We start from the raw sequence: 18031 nt of genomic DNA, 5'->3' as shown, positions 1-18031 counted from the left end.
CAGATGATATCTCATGAATCGTGATAGCTTATTTCTATCACAGCACGGCAAATTATAAAAACCGATCAAAAGGTTTATAGGAGACGAGAAAAGCATTGTTTTTTGACGAAATTCCAGAAAATTCCTTTTAAATTGGTTAAGCGGTTTTCTTTTGAAATAGGTAAAAACAACAAACAAACATCGAAACTTGATAAGTATATAAAAACTAACAACCCTATTCCAAATCATAAAGGGTTAACTGTCTTTTAGACTTTTAGCGGCGGGATATATATTTCTTTACTTAGTAGGCGTTTTTGTAGTAAAAAGATAGAGATTTCTAGTAGCTTAGCTCTGGGTTGATAAATTAATTACGACTCGTAGTTTTACATGTGTAAATGCATTTAATACGTAGCTAATTAAACAATCGCTTTGTAATCAGTTTAGATTGTTGTCATATTTAAACATTCACTAATTGCCGGATCTTTATCATAAGTGTCAGATACTTTGTTATCAAGTTATAAATTGAACATATCCGATGTGCCTATCACACTATATATAAAAAACGACAGGAAGAAAAGAGGCCATTCTGAAACAGCTGTAACATGAAGATTATTGTCGTTTTAGCAGCCTTCGTTGCCTGTAAGTACATATTTTCATGTCTATATTCCTCTTATTTTAATTATTACCGAAAGACGAAAGACCATCACAAACAAACATTTTTTTGGATTGGTTTTTTTTTTTTTATTTGGTCTGTAACAAGGTTTGTGGAAGTGACCATTAGTCAGCAAGTTACCGTTACTAGTAAACATGTTAATTGCCGTATTAATTTGAAGCAAAACCTAATAAAAGTATACCCTATGGCCTACAGTAACTTGGGAAAACTCTAAAAAGAAGAGTATTATCTTAATTGCTTAAAACGTCATTCCTTTATATTTTCTTTCTGTTACTAAGGGAACTATTTATATCATATTTATATCACTGCTTAAGTCGATCAGCCTTCATTCAACCCTTATAATTATCCAATAGAATTAAATAAAATGTTATAACTTCCAGTGTGCTCCGGCCATGCTCTCCCCTCGGTGCCGGGAGACAACAGTCACTACGTGGAGGGTGAGAGCCGCTACATCTGGATGCCGGACAGTGAGGGCACACCAGTGCTGGTGGACCTTCAGGAGCCCGTCGATGAAGCTCTATTGAGTTCCAGAAATGGAGCCAACAACCAATATTGGCTTTATACCAGGTAAATTCTAAAAAAAAACAAAGTTTATTCTTTTTAAGAGCATTTAAGTGGCATCAAGTTTTGATATTCTGCTACAAGTTGAAACAAGGATTAAGTAATATCGCACATTAATAATTTTAAAGGCTACAGTAATTACAAAATACTATGGACTTCATTGAATATTCAAGCACTTTTTTAAGCTGCACTATTCACAAATACCAAAAAAAGTTTTATCTACTTAAAATTTCAAAATTCAATTTCAGACAAAACCAGAACAACGCCCAAATTCTTGTTCACGGAAACGCAAACTCCATCTGGGGCTCCAACTATCTCGGAAGCCGCCCTTTAAAAGTCATCGTTCACGGTTGGAACAACAATGGAAACTCTCCGATGAACCCCACCATCACGGCAGCTTTCCTCGCCGTTCAAGACGCTAACGTCATCGTTGTGGACTGGCGCTCCCTCGCCAACTCAGGGTACAACACTGCTGCTGCCGGCGTCCCTGGTATTGGTCAGCATCTCGGCAACTTCCTCGTGTGGCTTATCAACACCGCTGGAGGCAACTGGAATAACGTTCACTTGGTTGGATTCAGTTTGGGAGCTCATGTTGTTGGTAACGCTGGACGACAAGCTGGCGGTCGACCCGGCCGTGTTACTGGTTAGTACTACCTAACGAAAATGTACCGCTTTTAACTAGCATATGACAAGTATTAATTGACTACAGTAAAGTCCAGAAACTTGCATCACAATTTTTAACATTGATGTGAATAATTCGATTCTGTCACTCACTTGTTAAGATCATAAGCCTTAATATTGCCTTCATAAGACTAAATTTTCTCTGCTAATACAGTATCCATTTTCTTAGTCAACTTTACTAGAAAACCAATTACTTTACAGGTTTAGACCCCGCTGGTCCTCTGTGGGGTAATAACGGCAACGCTTTGAACAGGAACTCTGGTCAATACGTCGAAGCCATCCACACTGACGGCAACATCCTCGGTATTATGAATGCAATTGCTGACGCTGACTTCTACCCGAACGGTGGTAAAAACCCTCAGCCGGGCTGCTTGCTCAGCACGTGTTCTCATGGGCGTGCAAATGACTTGTTTGCCGCCACTGTTCGCCACAACCACTTAGTGGGGAGACAATGCGCCAACATTTGGGAAGCAGAGCTCACAACTTGTTCAGGATCCTCTCTCCACATGGGCAACGGAAACATGTCCAAACGCGGGTAAGATATCTTGTCATTTGATATTTTATGAGTAATGGAAAATTCCGTGTTTTACTCACTTTTTAATTCTCATGTTACCTATCTATCTATTAAATATGAAAGTAGCTATCAATCTTCCAGCAACACAAATATGTCAAATGGTGTTATTTTTTTACATTTAATGCGTCAGTAACTAGGAGTAACGTCACACGCAACTTCAATTCACTGCTTAAGAATAAATTAAATTGTAACATTTCTTTTTTACAGAAACGGAATCTTCGGACTGAGAACTGGCAACTCTTTTCCCTTCTAAATGACCTAATTATATATCATAGACTGCATTAAATAATTTATTTATAATGATCTTAAATGTTTATTTTTTCTTTCTCCTTGAAGCCAGGGATAAATCCTTAAACACAAAATGTCCAACAAAAATCATGTCCGCGTAGAAAATGGTAAAAATCAGCTTTGTAAGAGAACCTTTAATTTGCATAATTATAATGTATTTGTGAAACCACGAAAGGCATAATGCCTTAAAACAACAATAATAGACCGCCAAGCGAGCTCACTATGAACCAAGCTTACCGTATAACGCGTAGTTGTTACTCGTAGTCGTAGCTTATAGCGTAGCACCAATATAAAAACTTACCTATGGCGTAGCATGAGAGAACATGGATACGAATATAATTCTCTAGTTAATAATTGGTGGTGTGAACGCAACCTTGATGTTCGAACCGAAGTTTTTCGAGTTTTCCTATGACATCAGGACATTATCAAATTTTTGTACCCATTAATTTAATACAAAACACAAAACCCGAAATAGTGTGTATTTGTCTATTATATAATAGTGTCTTTTTGGCATAAATGGCCAAGCTGTCTGGTTCTTCCAGCTATAAATTCTCTTAGCAACAGTTTGAATGTAACTGATTTGGAATCATTAAAATATATGCCATTCGAACGCCTCCATACCGACCGTTTTGAGACGTTAATGATTATAATTTAAGAAGCTCTTGGTGTCTCTATTTATTGTCCTTGTTTCCAGATACAAATTATCACTATCTCTCTACGATGCTTGACAACAACACTTAAAATTGTAGTGTTGAATTGACTGAATGAATTTGAAATCATTGACTAGTTACTAGCTTATCGTAGAGTAAAAATAAATACACATATCTTATGGGAGATGACAATATAAGATTTGAACATATCGATGTAATTATTTCAAACATGGAGGCTTATCTTAACAATGATTATATTTTAATATTTAATTTCTTTAAACCTGTTCATGTATCCAGTTGACTTCTTTCGAATCACGTTTAGAAACAAATATGTATGTCATTTCCATGGTTGGATATTTCTCTTATCCGTATTTTGCAGCACTATTTCTTTAAAACATTCTATCTATACTAATACAATTATAAAGAGGAAACCTTTACATTTTTTATGTTTGAATTGAATAGGCTCACAAACTACTGGACCGATTTCAAAATTTCTTTTACCATTACTCAGAGGGGTTCTTCCGAATCCGTATAAGCTATATTTTATCCCGGAAAATATAAATGTCCGTGCGAAGCCGGGTCGGCCGGTCGCTAGTATACCTATAACAATATAAAAATGTGTTCAAAACAATTAACACGGGGAAAATAATAAAACTTTTATATTTGAGACATTTTTCATTTCTTCACGGTTCACAAAATTAAGTAGATAAAATTATTGATGCTGACTAGAAACTTTTACTAATATTATAAATGCAAGTTGTCGGCATGGACTTTAGTTACTATTTTATGATCCAGCAGCAAGACCATTGAAATATTAATTGGTATTAAATAAGTCGACATTCCGAATAAATACATACGTTTTACTGTAATGACACATTGCGATAAGCAGCTTTTATAATTATTTGATAAAGGTACAGTACTGCAGTGTGCCTTTGCCCAGCAGTGGGATCTAAAGCAGGCTAAATAAAAAAAAAAACTGCAGTGTGCATTGTCAACTAAAACACTTTTGTTAGACGATTACTTGATTTGACTGCTACGCGTATTTAAATTGGTTTTAAATATTATAATTAAAAACGTAATCATGAATTAACTTTATTTAATCTGAAGCAAAGACACAGAGTAAAGGCACTAAAATACCACCTTGAGGTACTCCTTGTAGCAACAGATATGCACCTAATCTTATTCAGGTTTACGTCACCAATAGCAAACATTTAAATAAAAATCATTACCCTCAATTCTGTCGACCACCGACATGCCTTTGTAATCGATAGAACCACACACCTACATCTTCGCGTGTCGTACGTGCTTACCTTATCATAAGCTTATCATGATATTATTTGGATTAAATTTTAAACTTCGCATTATCTGATTACAGAGATTTTCTATTCGCAAATCTTAATTAATCCTACTATCCAACAATAACTTTGATTTCTTAAGAAATGTAAATCTTTATTCTAAATCATATTTACATTAGAGTTCATTATAAGTCCTTAATCTTAAGCTTACTTCATACTGATATCATTCTGATTACGCATTTTTATTTGTTCACGAATATGATTTAAATGACCACAAACATGAACATAGCCTAGGAGACCTGAAAAGGTTAGGCTTATGTCGAGCCGTGAAAATATGGGCTGATGATGATGACGATGATGATGAACATACACATTCTGTCTTCTAGGGTTTTAGTATAATTTTAACAAAGTTTATTCGTAGGTGTCGATGAACGATACATCTTAAACCATCAATGTTTTCTCAAGCAAGATACAATTATTCTCTTCATCCATTCATACGTATTTTAATACAATAGAGATTACTTTGTTTACTGATACTCCAACTATTTAAGACGAGTCTAACCAACCGGTTTCACTACACTGATCTGATTTATTCATTGACTGTAAAATGGCGTGTTACCTCTCGATTTATATTATTGACAACGTTTTCATGGTGCAGAAAAAACAAATGAATAAAAAAAATATCTTTGGGATATGAAAAATAGACGTACGATTCTCAGGCCTACCGAATATGCACACAATATTTCATGAGAATCGGTCGAGCCGTTTCGGAGAAGTTTTACCAGAAACACCTCACACGAGAATTTTGTAAATAAGAAAGCAATTTTTATAAATCACTCTAGAGATCATTAGCGTCTATGCAATTTATTATCAAATTTTTACTCGCACCTAATTTATAATTTAACAATTTGAATACCAGAGGACTTGAAAGCTAACAGATGATTTACAAAAAAAACAAACAGTAGTCGAAAGATGTCCAATTAAATTTGAAGAATCGAACGTGTCATAAGCCTCTAACATATATCAATAAATTATCATCATTATCCCACATAATAAACGTAAGCCAAGATTAAATGAGTTTGGTGCAGATAGTAAGTATCATATAAATATATCTGTTAGCCGTCCGCCAATTATTCCAAAGGATTTCATAAAAAATGAAGACTCTGGTAGTACTAGCAGTTTTGGTTGCATGTAAGTTGAATATTATGACAAATAAACAAAATAATATACCAGAAACAATAACCACAGTGAAAGTTTTGTGAGATGCATAGACGACGATTAGGACGAACAGTCAATGATTAAGTAAAAGTGTTATTGCAGCCTGTGCCGGTGGTGCCATACCCCTTGTACCAGGGGACAACAGCCACTATGTAGAAGGCGAGAGCCGCTACATCTGGATGCCCGATGGCGAAGGTAACCCTAAACTGGTTGACCTTCACGAGCCTGTCGATGAAGCTTTTCTGAACAGCAAAAATGGAGCTAACAACCAATACTGGCTATTTACTAGGTAAATATCCTTAACTTTTTGAGAGCCTGGCAAAAAACTAGTTGTTTACTGACTTGCCAATGCCTTTTGCAGATCAAACCAGAACAACCACCAACTCTTGATCAATGGTAACATCCAGTCTGTCCGTAACTCTAACTACGATGGCAGCCGTCATTTGAAGGTAATTGTTCACGGATGGAACAACAACGGTAACACCGCCATGAACTCCCTGATCAGATCTGCCTTCCTGGCCGTTCAGAATGTTAATGTTATCGTCGTTGATTGGCGCGCCCTTGCCAATTCTAACTATGTGACCGCTGCTGCCGGAGTCCCCAGTGCCGGCCAACATCTCGGCAACTTCCTTGTATGGCTAATCAACAATGCTGGTGGTAACTTCAACAACGTGCACTTGATAGGATTCAGTTTGGGTGCTCACTTTGTAGGCAGTGCTGGTCGCCAAGCTGGTGGACGTTTCGGCCGTATCACAGGTACATCCCAAAACAATTTATGTACAAAATAACAATTCAAAAGAAAACCTTTTAATGATATTATTTTTTTAACCAATATTTTAGGTCTGGACCCCGCTGGCCCTGGCTGGACTTCCAACAGTAACTCTTTGAGCAGTAACGCTGCTGCGTACGTAGAGGCCATCCACACTGACGGAGGTCTTCTCGGAATCTTCAACCGTGTTGGTAACACAGACTTTTACCCCAACGGCGGCAGAAGCCCTCAGCCAGGCTGCGGTGGCAGCACCTGCTCTCACGGCAGGTCTACTGAGTTATTCGCTTCCAGTGTCCGCACCAACCACTTTGTTGGAAGGCTGTGCAGTAATCTCAACCAAGCACAGAACAATCAATGCACCGGGGGATCCCTCAACATGGGCAACGGTATCATTTCAAAGAGAGGGTAAGGAAGGTTCAATCTATCTATTTCATATACAATTTATGAATAAGATCAAAAGATATAAGTTAAACACACATTAATTCAGTTACAATAACATCTCCTTTCTAAGAAGTGATGCTAATTAAATACTAGAAAACTTTCTCACAGTACCTAACCATGTGGTAGTGAATCTATTATTATTATTTTCTTTGCAGAAACGGTATCTACGGTCTCCGTACTGGCAGCAACTGGCCTTTCTAATCTCGTCTTAAAAATAATGGATTCCTTGAAATCGTCAACTATTAAGTATATTAAATAAATGTTTGTGTAAGAATTCTATTTTTTTAGGATTCCTGACGCTCCTCTGTCTGCCTATCCGTCTACAGGCTGTATGTAATAGCTAGACAGTTCACATTTTCAAAGATGATATTTCTGTTGCTGCTTTATGTGTTGTCTACACCAATATTATAAAGGGGAAAGATATGATTGCTTTTTTGATATGAATAGGCTAAACTACTTGACCGATTTGAAAATTCTTTAACTTTTGAGAAGCTACATTATCCAAAGTGAACATAGGCTATAATTTTTTTTATTTAAATCAGCGCACTCTGCTTAAACTATTGACCATAGAGCAAAATTATGTACGACGGTTTTGTAGGCCTCTGTAATATCTACTAAAAATTCCGCGAGGGTATATATATTACATACTTTTATGTTAATTATACGGCTGCTAGAAAAAAAATGGAGGTGTATATTCCCTCAGAGTTGCGAGTCGGACTTACACTTGACCGGTTTTCATTTATTTATGGAAAACAAAATAATTTGTTTTTTTTGGTAATAAACATCAAAGATACAATCTTTAATCTGTAGGTATGCCTGTCTGTTATATGTAGTTAAATCTGTATATACCTAACACATTTAACTGAAGGTTAAAAATAGCAATTAGACTGAAGAATTGTAAATCACACCCTTACTCTCCTTGAGCTCTATTTAAAGAAGAAGGGGGGAACGCACTTGGGAACCACAATGTTACTTTGAAACAATAGCGCTTAAGTAATAAGTAAAGATCTAGTTGTTTTTATAAATAATATGTTATTGTTAGATAGAAATGATTTTATTTATCAACACGGATTACTTATCTCCCTTGATTTTATAAAGCGCAGTGTAATACTGCAATGCGATGTTCAGATCATGATGAAATAACAACAATTATTATAATGCACACAGGTACAGACTAGTTCCTGTTCTTTCCAGTCTAAGTGTATAAAGAATATTGTTAGTGTTAACTAGAACAATGTTCATTTGATCGAGTCATGTGATTCATATTCGAATTTGTTGTTTCGATGGAAATCATTAGCCATCTATGGCATCACCTATACTACCAGTACTTTCACTACCTTAACTTTCGTTTCTAAAATTATGTGCGATTGCAGTTTTTGTGGGAACTAATCTACACACGGTGATTTTTTAGTCGTCTTACAAAAGTAGCCCAGTTCATGTATCCGACGTAAAATATCCCTATTCGCGATTTTTTTTATCATCAACTAAGATAATAAGTACGAAGAAAAATTAAACAAGAGAAATCTGAAATATGCTCTTAAAAATGATAAAGACGCGTCTTTATCATTTTTAACCATGTTTAAGTAACAGTGTAACAGTGTTTAAACAATGGTGAGGGGCGCGCCCCTCACCATTGTTACAAGGCTCGGACCGCGCTCGCAACAGGGCTGTGTTTCTAAAAAACTACGAATTGCATCATAATATTCTATAAAAATTGCATTTTAAATTTATTCAAATCTCATAAATACCTATTTTTTATCATGAACGTGTTCTACTCATTGGATACATGAACTGGGCTGCTTTTGTAAGACGACTAAAAAATCACGGTGTATAAGATCCAATCTGAAACAATTAACAATGACGACATATGTAAGTCGATGATGTAGCCTCGTGCCATCTGCATAATAAAAGTAAATCGAGATCATCTAATAGATAATCTCTGATTTGTATAAACAATTACGATCCTATCAATACCAGAGGTGGAATTTCCATCATACGATCCATTCAGGTCGAATGATATTAAACGCAAAAATCGATTTGAAGATAACAAATAACACCCGACTACAGACGTCATAATTATAAATTGAAACTTAATTTCGTACGATACAGTACGTACGATGGTTCAAGAGATACCGGTTTATTCAAATCATTTGTAATAATTAGATTAACCTACAGATAAAATCCATTATTTATCTCTACTACGGAGTCACGTAGTAAACATGATATGTGAAATTTAAATAACATCCAGTGATAGATAACTTTGTTTACGTCGTTTTGGCACTAAGTTGGATTAATAAATTTAGGGTAAAATAGGTAAAAGAATCATATTAGACTGCTGGTTCATTCGAAACCGTATTCAGTCACACTGAATGCTGACACCAACATATCTTGGGAAGAGGACCATCGGTGCCCATAAGGGTTACCCAAAGCGACACCGAAGCAACTTCTGTGTTAACGCTGATTAAATAATAACAACGGTAAAGAGAATGCTGGGTCTACGTCATCCTAAAGTAGATGCTATTGAAGTTTTGAACGCATGAAAGCGCACTAAGCGAAATAGAGCGGCGTCTTTTCTATAAATACTATAATGTTACTTCAGAGAGGAGTGGCAGGTCTACAAGTTTCATATTTTGTATGAAAATGACGTGACAATACAGCGTAAAAGGACCTGAAAAACATATTTATCAACCATGTACCTACCTGTTTTCCAGATAGAACAAAAATGTCGACGTTTTGATTTCTATCTAATTATGATAACATGGTATTAAGATGTTTAACTATTCCATTCAGTGGCAATCTTTAATAGTAACTAGTTCGATAAACGATAATAAGTGATCGTGATATTGATACTGATTCCAATAAATACAGGTACGTTTAGCTTATTAAAGTAGATAATACCACTCTTGAATATAATGAAGTCCTTTTTGTTGTTATTCCTCGCTATAGCAGGTTAGTGAATAAAAAACATATTGAATTCATACGGGTTAAAATTTATTTTGTGAAATGATTGAGAAAGTACTTGTGTGATATGAAAATCTATTTAATATCGAAATTTTCTGCGACGTAAAAAGTTCTGGAATAGTTTTAGAGGCAAATATCCATTGATGGCATATAGTATTTAATGTACCTTTTCCCTAATTCTAGCTTGTGCTGCAAGCGTACTTAAAGACCCGGTTTCGGGTTACAAGGATGGCGACAGGTACTTTTATTTTCCGGGAGATGGAGACGACACTTTACACCTTGTAGATGCTGAAGAACCAGTAGACTTCGAATACATTGAGCGATACACCAGGAACCCGGATAACAACGGATACTGGCTTTATACCAGGTAATTTGATTCAATGTTTGGGCAATGACAATGGACAAAAAGATAAGGTATTATAAGGTCAGGTTTTCGTTAATTTGACTTAATCATTTTAGCAGATATCAGATGATCACACATATTTATATAATGAAAAGAATAATATATTTGCCGGTGCCGTAGGAATAAAAAGCTTGTGCTTAAAATATGTGGCAAACATCATCATGACAGATTTCAGGCATCATTCAACAAAAATGATACATCTTATTATTATTAAATACCTCTATTTTTTTTCCGAATTCACATGAGGTAATTCTAAATTTCAGCCGAAACCCATCTTCAGCCCAGGAGTTGAAGTTCCGTGACGCTAATTCAGTTCTGAATTCCAACTTCGACTTCTCAAAAGTAACCGTATTTTTGGCTCACGGATGGAACGGACATGGTGGAAATTCGATGAACAGGATACTAATTGATGGTATTTTTTTTTCCTTATTATGTAATATATAGACAGTTTGTTTTTCAAACAACGTGTCTTTAACAATTTTATTTATTTATTTCAGCTTTTCTTCAAAATGGTGACGTCAACGTCATTGTTCTCGACTGGAGTAAACTCGCCAATAGAGGTTATACAACCGCAAGAAGCGGTACTGCAGAAGTTGGTCGAGGTCTTGGACAATTCGTGAACTGGCTCGTCCAATTGGGATTCTCATACGAAAGAGTCCACTTAGTGGGCTTCAGTCTTGGAGGGCATTTAGTAGGAAACGCTGGCAGGGAAACTGGATCTCAAGTCCAGAGGATCACAGGTAATATTATTTTTTTGAAGTGAAACTTTTTTAGGCGCGGAAGTCCACTACGGCACTGTGGCGTCACGTTTCTGTACCATCAGGTTTTTAAATACATTTAGTACTTTTGACGCTAGATAATTTGAAAACAAACCAATCAAAAACTTTTTTAAAGGTTTACTTCAACGAAATATTTTTTGTGATTTAGTTTCAAATGTATTTTTACAGATATTTGACATAATTTTCGATTTCCAGCTCTGGACCCTGCTGGACCTCTATGGGGCTGGGGTAGAGACCACCTCGCGAAAACCGATGGCAGATATGTAGAAGTTATCCACACAAACACCGGCCTTCTTGGTTACAACGATCCCTTGGGTGATGCTGACTTTTACCCTAACGGTGGATCTGGAATGCCTGGATGTTGGACTAACGCGTGTTCTCACAGTCGTGCCTACGAGTACATGGCCAGTACAGTCAAACACAACCACCTTCACGCCAATGAATGCGCCACTCTTAGAGAAGCTACTCGCAATAATTGCAGGGGTACTGTTTACCCTATGGGTAACAGCGATCTCTTCAAATCCAGGTATGTACATAGCTCACAATAATAAAAAAATAATTATTTATTAGACGTAAAATTGACTTGTTTTTGTATAAAACATCTGAGATGATTTAACTGCTGAATACTTCAACAAAAGAAGAATTAAAACATAAGATTATTTTCTTCTTATTCACCTTTTACCGCGTCAATGACGTCATCGTATAAATTTATCTTTTGCGAATGTATGAACTAATTTGATTTTGTTTCTTGTTGCAGATCTGGTATCTTCAGAGTAAACACCGGCAGAAATTATCCCTACTAAATGAAAACTATTTTTTGATGCCCAAGAATCACGACCCATTATAATTTATTATCTGTTAACTATCCAATATGTAATCAAATAAAATGCATTTAAGAAATATCCTGGGAAAATCATTTTGTAACTATTTTTTTCATAAACTACTGTTTATTTTACAAGTACAGAAAAGCACTAGACGAAGCAGTTCAGATATGTTTATATAAATGAAAGCAACAAAGAGATTCATTATATAAAAACAGGCATACATTTTGACTCTCAATTGCCTTTTTCACGAATCTAAAAATTGATTGTTGAATGTAACCAAAAATAATGTATCGAGCACTTAAACCTTTATTATCATGTCTAGTTCAGGTAGCAGGTTCAATAATATCTACGATAACTGTTATTGAGAGCATCATCTAGAAGCAAACTGACTTATGATTCTGAATTGAAATTCTTCATAAAATAACCGTTTTAATTATACCGATAGTATAAAATATTATACAAGTATTGTTGCCACTATCTATGACTATTAACATTTTACAAAGATGAATTGACTTAGGAGGGGAAGACTTGAGATGGAACGATCATGCTAAAGCATAAGTTCCGATCATTGTAATTTAATACATTTATGTTAGCGGACGAAAGAAAAAATACGTTTCCAATATTATTCTTTAAACTGCATGACAGATATTGAATTTAGAGTTGTGTGGTTCCCATTTCCCTTTCCTACACAATAGGCAATGAAATACGTGCACGATGAATTAAACGTAATAATAACAATTGACTGAACGCGAATTAATAGCTCACCCACGCTCTCAGAAAACGTAGCAGTAAGTTCTACAAATGTTTAAATACATTAGGAAAGATCGTAAATTTGATAGATGACCAATTTTGCAGATGTTTTTTCTTCAGCCTGAATGCATGGATGGATGACTATGTACGTATGCCAAAATGAACGTTCCTTCATTAAATTGTAGTCCCGCCTATTAATGATACACCTTTGTCAGTCGTTACGTCTTAATAGAAAGAAGAAAATGTGATAATCTGTCCAACTGAGGGGTATTGTATTGGCCAGATAACTATGTTAAGGAGGTCAGATAGGCAGTTGCTCCTTGTAAGACACTGGTACTTAGCTGCACCCGATTAGACTGGAAACCAACCCCAACATAGTTGGAAAAGACTAGGCTGATGATGATGATGTTTTCAATCTTCATCGGTTTACCAAAAAAAATTGCAGAAGCCCGGTAAAAAATTAATATAATATGACGTTTTGTATGAAAGTGACGTGTGTGTTATTGTGTACATTCAGCCGACAAGTAGATAGAGAAACAATTATTTTCTTATCAATGGAGTACGTGTTTTTCACGACAGAACGACGCATTCAACGATTTGATTGGTATCGTATTTTGATAACATAGTATTTAGATTTTAACTATTGCGTTCATAGGCAATTTGTACTAGTAACTAGTTTGATAAACGATAAATAATAATCAAAATATGTGTCATAAAAAACATTGATTCAAATAAATACAGGTGGGTTTTATTTAATTGAAGTAGATAGCGCCCACTCTTGAACGTAATGAAATACTTTTTATTGTTAACCCTCGCTATAGCAGGTTAGTATTTTAGTAGTATTTTTTTATTTAAACAGCAAATTTGTGATAATTGAGAAAAGTACTTAGTGATAAATAAAAACAAAACGATAATGGCTTTAAGAAATTAGTTCTCCGTTTAAAAAGAATCTTCAGTAATTTCGGTGACCTTTGATGGAATGCTATTTAATTTATTTTCTTCGTGATTCCAGCTTGTGCTGCGAGCGCAATTAAAGACCCGGTTTCGGGTTCTAAGGATAGCAGCAGGTACTTTTATTTTCCGGGAGATGGAGACGACACTTTACACCTTGTGGATGCTGAAGAACCAGTAGACTTCGAATACATTGAGAGCTATAACAGAAACCCAGACAACAATGGATACTGGCTTTACACCAGGTACTTTAAATTGATAAGCAGTTGAATGTTAAAAGTTCCACTGGTGTTTTGGCAACAATAAAAAATATACTTTATAACAACGAGGTCAGGTTAATTTTCGTATTCGGATATAAGCCACCTAGACCTTCATTACCTCTAGGAATTGAGCCTCTACTTCTGGAGTCTATGTCAAGGATACTCGCGATAAAGTATTTGTCTGATTACAACATAATTATGATATCACTTATCATATAAATTCTTACAGAACTGCGATGTTTTTGGAAGTAACAATGTACTATGTCTGTTGTACTTATGTAAAACTTTGTTGAATTTCAGAAAAAACCCATCCATAGCCCAGGTATTGAAGTTCGGTGACGCTAACTCAGTTTGCCATTCCAACTTCGATTTCTCAAAAGTTACAGTATTTTTGGCTCACGGTTGGAACGGATATGGTGGAAACAAGATGAATAGGTTACTAGTCGAAGGTATTTTCTCTACCTATTTTGTCGATGTCGATTAAAAACTGGGATATACTAAACAATTTTCATTTACGCATTGCAGCGTTTCTTCAAAATGGTGACGTCAACGTTATCGTTCTCGACTGGAGCGAACTCGCCAACAGAGGCTATACAACCGCTAGAAGCGGTACTGCAGAAGTTGGTCGAGGTCTTGGACAGTTCGTGAACTGGCTCGTCCAATTGGGATTCTCATACGAAAGAGTCCATTTAGTAGGCTTCAGTCTTGGAGGGCATTTAGTAAGAAACGCTGGAAGGGAAACTGGTTCTCTAGTCCGAAGGATCACAGGTACCAATCAAGTTTTTAACAATTAGCATACAATTCAATTACAAAATTTACGGAAATAAGATTCCATTTTCCATTTCCAGCTCTGGACCCTGCTGGACCTCTATGGGGCTGGGGTAGAGACCACATCGCGAAAACAGATGGCCAATATGTAGAAGTTATTCACACAGACACAGACCTTCTTGGCTTCAAGGATCCTTGTGGTGACGCAGACTTTTACCCTAACGGTGGATCTTCAATGCCTGGATGCTGGATCAATTCGTGCTCGCACAGTCGTGCCTACGAGTACATGGCTAGTTCTGTCAAATACAACCACCTCTATGCCAATGAATGCGCCTCTCTTAGAGAAGCTACTCGCAACAATTGTAAGGGTGCTGCTTACCCTATGGGTAACGCCGATCTCCTCAAAACCAGGTAGGCATTTAACTCATCAATATTATAATTAACTATTAATAAAAAACTACCGATACGGAAAGGAAGGGTTTAACAAATTTATTTTTGAATGTGAATGTTTTTAGCACAGTATTGCCGTTATAACAGTAGCCGCTTCTATTCGTTTTGTTTTTTTTAACAATAATCGTCACCAATATGATTTTGTTTTTTTGTTGCAGATCTGGTATCTTCAGAGTAAACACAGGCAGAAATTATCCTTACTAAACGGAAACTATTATCTGAATCCCAAGGAACGTGGCCCACCTCTAATTTACCTATTAATTTATTATCTATCTAATTATTATTAAATAAAATGCAATTCAAAATAGGAATCAAACATTGTATTTCTATTCACTTATCTAATATCGACCAACAATATTTTATGTGTATTAAATTCTCGAAACTTAATGTAAAGTATCCATAACCATCGTCATATACTAATGGACATGCTTCAGAGATGAGAATTGTGGCACTCCGAAAGGAAGAGAGGAAATGAATATTCGGTCTATCTTTATCTCTTTTTAATTTATATGCCGTGCTTGTCATAAAAACTGTGTGCCAATCATTTATGAGGAAAAAGATAGCGCTAGACCGAAAGCATAGGCCATCTCTCTCACTCTTTTCAAACCAAAAAATACTGCAGATTAGAAACGGCTTGATTGATTTTCATGATATTTTTATACGTATTTAGCAAAGCTGAAAAGAAGTGTGCGTCATAGTGTTCAAAAATGTCTGCTGTCGTTTCATAGTCTGTGCAAATTTCATTTGGAATGCATAAAATTAGATATCAGTCTTATTAACCATCGTAAAAGAACACATAAACGCATTGTTAAAAAGCCTTTCTGCACAGATAACGTATAGACGCTTCACATAAAAACATAATTCGAAAATCGTCTAGAACATACGAAAAAAACAATCAATTAGAATTATCTCCAAAAACAATATTTATCAGTCGAAAAGCCATCACACGCCAAAGACTATGTCACTCCTGCGCTGCAAAAAAAAAACAATACACCTATCGCGACTGATTGATCCCAACTACGTCAATTGATGCGATTTGAGTAGGTATTAAAAATGTAATGTGTTTTTCATTATCTCGATTGATTAATTGGTACAGTCGTGTAAATTCATGAAAGATTTTCGATTGATTAAATAACAATGAATGTAAAGATTAATGGCAAAATGATGAAATGCGAGTCACAATTTTGGCGCCATCTAAATATTTGGAAACAGCAACATATGATGGACCTTATTTTATGTAAGACCCATTGTAGCTTTATTTCTCCAAATAAATAAGCATACTATTATATTCTATCTTTATGCTATTCTTATTAATACAAGTTAGTGTGGATATTAGAGTCCTGGGAAAAGATCCTGAAAGCCAAGAGGCAAACTTTTAAATTATTTTGTTATTAAAGCGAGTGGCGTCACCACACAACATTGCGATCACGTCTTTCTTTTCATACAACGATTTATGGATGATGAAATAATTATCATTGTTTTAATTTACGAATATCGGTTGTACGCTAGTCGCAACCACCACGACAGATATTATCAAATAGGGAAATGAAGTGAATATCGCATTTAAAATTAAAGAAGTATTTACAAGAGCAATACAAGGTGTAGCTAGGTAGATCCTAGGCTTGTCATAAGGAGAAATTATGTGATCTTTATATGTAGGTATTAGCTGGCCATCTTAAATATTTGATTAATGATGTTCGAATGGACTGTCTTTTCTTAATGTACACCAACTTTCATTTCTCTGCATCACCGCATAATTTTGGTAGATGGTTAAAGAATCCCTTTGGCGTTAATTCAGCCATTGTATTCATTAGTAAGTATACAAAGTGTTAAATTGTTAAAGAATCCCTTTGGCGTTAATTCAGCCCTTTTATTCATTAGTAAGTATGCAAAATTAAAACATAAGACTATATCAATAATACTATCCGATACTGTATTGTATTGCTGTGGGCACCTGCAGAAATATTTGTTAGGCTATTGTCCTATTTGTTACTTTACACATATACCTACTTACCTACCTATGCCTCTATACAAATTATGTTAAGACTAGCTAAACTGTTGAAAGATTCAGCTGAATAAAGTATTTTCCATGATTTTTGCCTATTTTTTCCTCCATAACCCATTTTACTGGCTAAAATAGTGCCCGTAGTAAACTGATTGCCAGCATAGCATCTCTGGCCCGGACTAGATTTCGATGCTTTTCCAAGCAGGTGAACATCCATAGCATGGTTTCATTATACATAGCTGAATCTCCATCAACCATCAACGAAAACAATTTAAATTACCCTTATTATTGTTTTCATTGTTTTAAACACATGAACTTGCTTCATTCTGCTTCGTAGCTAGTTTTTACCCCTTACAGAGGATTAGTACTGCCATTCAACGTGACAATGTCGCCAGCCTAGGTACTCATTCCCAGCCGACAGCGATGCCGACGAATTTTATGTTTTAATTTTTGTTCCATGACTTTTGTTTTGTATTGTATATTTGTATGTAGTCATAATTTGAATAAAGAACTCTAAACTGGGCACATATTATTACAGTAAAAAAAATATTTTGTTTAAATTTATTTTTTAATCAAAATTATGATGAACTAGCTACATTTAAAAAAACACACACTGACTAACGGGTAAAGTTTTTACTTAATATTATTTTCATGATTACCCGATAAAAAGTCACACTTGCTAATTAATCACTTTTAATCCCGGTTTATCTGTTATTATTTTAGATATGTTCACTTCTATTCCGTACAGGCC

The 18031-nt window shown here is 35.5% G+C and overlaps 4 protein-coding genes across 4 annotated transcripts; all 4 read left to right on the top strand.

Annotated features, from left to right (window-relative positions):
* The first annotated feature begins 512 nt into the window (after positions 1-512).
* LOC113496662 (lipase member H-A-like) lies at positions 513-2778 on the top strand. Its single transcript, XM_026875949.1, has 5 exons — positions 513-618; positions 1033-1219; positions 1462-1856; positions 2096-2429; positions 2676-2778. Exons 1-5 carry the CDS (start codon positions 582-584, stop codon positions 2719-2721), a joined length of 999 nt encoding a protein of 332 aa, XP_026731750.1. The 5' UTR covers positions 513-581; the 3' UTR covers positions 2722-2778.
* A 3005-nt stretch (positions 2779-5783) lies between these two features.
* Positions 5784-7404, top strand: LOC113496599 (pancreatic lipase-related protein 2-like). Its single transcript, XM_026875871.1, has 5 exons — positions 5784-5892; positions 6022-6208; positions 6281-6675; positions 6760-7093; positions 7285-7404. The coding sequence occupies exons 1-5, from the start codon at positions 5856-5858 to the stop codon at positions 7328-7330; spliced, it is 999 nt and encodes a 332-aa protein (XP_026731672.1). The 5' UTR covers positions 5784-5855; the 3' UTR covers positions 7331-7404.
* Positions 7405-9985: 2581 nt separating this feature from the next.
* On the top strand, positions 9986-12174 carry LOC113496541 (lipase member H-like). Its single transcript, XM_026875796.1, has 6 exons — positions 9986-10078; positions 10274-10457; positions 10757-10905; positions 10991-11233; positions 11468-11798; positions 12030-12174. The coding sequence occupies exons 1-6, from the start codon at positions 10042-10044 to the stop codon at positions 12073-12075; spliced, it is 990 nt and encodes a 329-aa protein (XP_026731597.1). The 5' UTR covers positions 9986-10041; the 3' UTR covers positions 12076-12174.
* Positions 12175-13584: 1410 nt separating this feature from the next.
* On the top strand, positions 13585-15591 carry LOC113496542 (lipase member H-like). Its single transcript, XM_026875798.1, has 6 exons — positions 13585-13670; positions 13859-14042; positions 14358-14506; positions 14583-14825; positions 14906-15236; positions 15434-15591. The coding sequence occupies exons 1-6, from the start codon at positions 13634-13636 to the stop codon at positions 15477-15479; spliced, it is 990 nt and encodes a 329-aa protein (XP_026731599.1). The 5' UTR covers positions 13585-13633; the 3' UTR covers positions 15480-15591.
* Positions 15592-18031: the final 2440 nt, after the last annotated feature.

Source organism: Trichoplusia ni, chromosome 8, assembly GCF_003590095.1.
Source record: "Trichoplusia ni isolate ovarian cell line Hi5 chromosome 8, tn1, whole genome shotgun sequence".
NCBI classification, from domain to species: domain Eukaryota; kingdom Metazoa; phylum Arthropoda; class Insecta; order Lepidoptera; family Noctuidae; genus Trichoplusia; species Trichoplusia ni.
The sequence above is the reverse complement of the archived record's forward strand: the minus strand, read 5'-3'. Positions and strand labels throughout refer to the sequence as shown.

Bases quoted from the DNA above. Each gene is read 5' to 3' on its own strand.
- LOC113496662 (XM_026875949.1), top strand. From the start codon at position 582: ATGAAGATTATTGTCGTTTTAGCAGCCTTCGTTGCCT. The intron at 619-1,032 runs GTAAGTACATAT...TATAACTTCCAG, and splicing joins TTTAGCAGCCTTCGTTGCCT to TGTGCTCCGGCCATGCTCTC. The intron at 2,430-2,675 runs GTAAGATATCTT...TCTTTTTTACAG, and splicing joins GGAAACATGTCCAAACGCGG to AAACGGAATCTTCGGACTGA.
- LOC113496599 (XM_026875871.1), top strand. From the start codon at position 5,856: ATGAAGACTCTGGTAGTACTAGCAGTTTTGGTTGCAT. The intron at 6,209-6,280 runs GTAAATATCCTT...TGCCTTTTGCAG, and splicing joins CAATACTGGCTATTTACTAG to ATCAAACCAGAACAACCACC. The intron at 6,676-6,759 runs GTACATCCCAAA...CCAATATTTTAG, and splicing joins ACGTTTCGGCCGTATCACAG to GTCTGGACCCCGCTGGCCCT.
- LOC113496541 (XM_026875796.1), top strand. From the start codon at position 10,042: ATGAAGTCCTTTTTGTTGTTATTCCTCGCTATAGCAG. The intron at 10,906-10,990 runs GTATTTTTTTTT...TATTTATTTCAG, and splicing joins GAACAGGATACTAATTGATG to CTTTTCTTCAAAATGGTGAC. The intron at 11,799-12,029 runs GTATGTACATAG...TTCTTGTTGCAG, and splicing joins AGCGATCTCTTCAAATCCAG to ATCTGGTATCTTCAGAGTAA.
- LOC113496542 (XM_026875798.1), top strand. From the start codon at position 13,634: ATGAAATACTTTTTATTGTTAACCCTCGCTATAGCAG. The intron at 14,043-14,357 runs GTACTTTAAATT...GTTGAATTTCAG, and splicing joins GGATACTGGCTTTACACCAG to AAAAAACCCATCCATAGCCC. The intron at 15,237-15,433 runs GTAGGCATTTAA...TTTTTGTTGCAG, and splicing joins GCCGATCTCCTCAAAACCAG to ATCTGGTATCTTCAGAGTAA.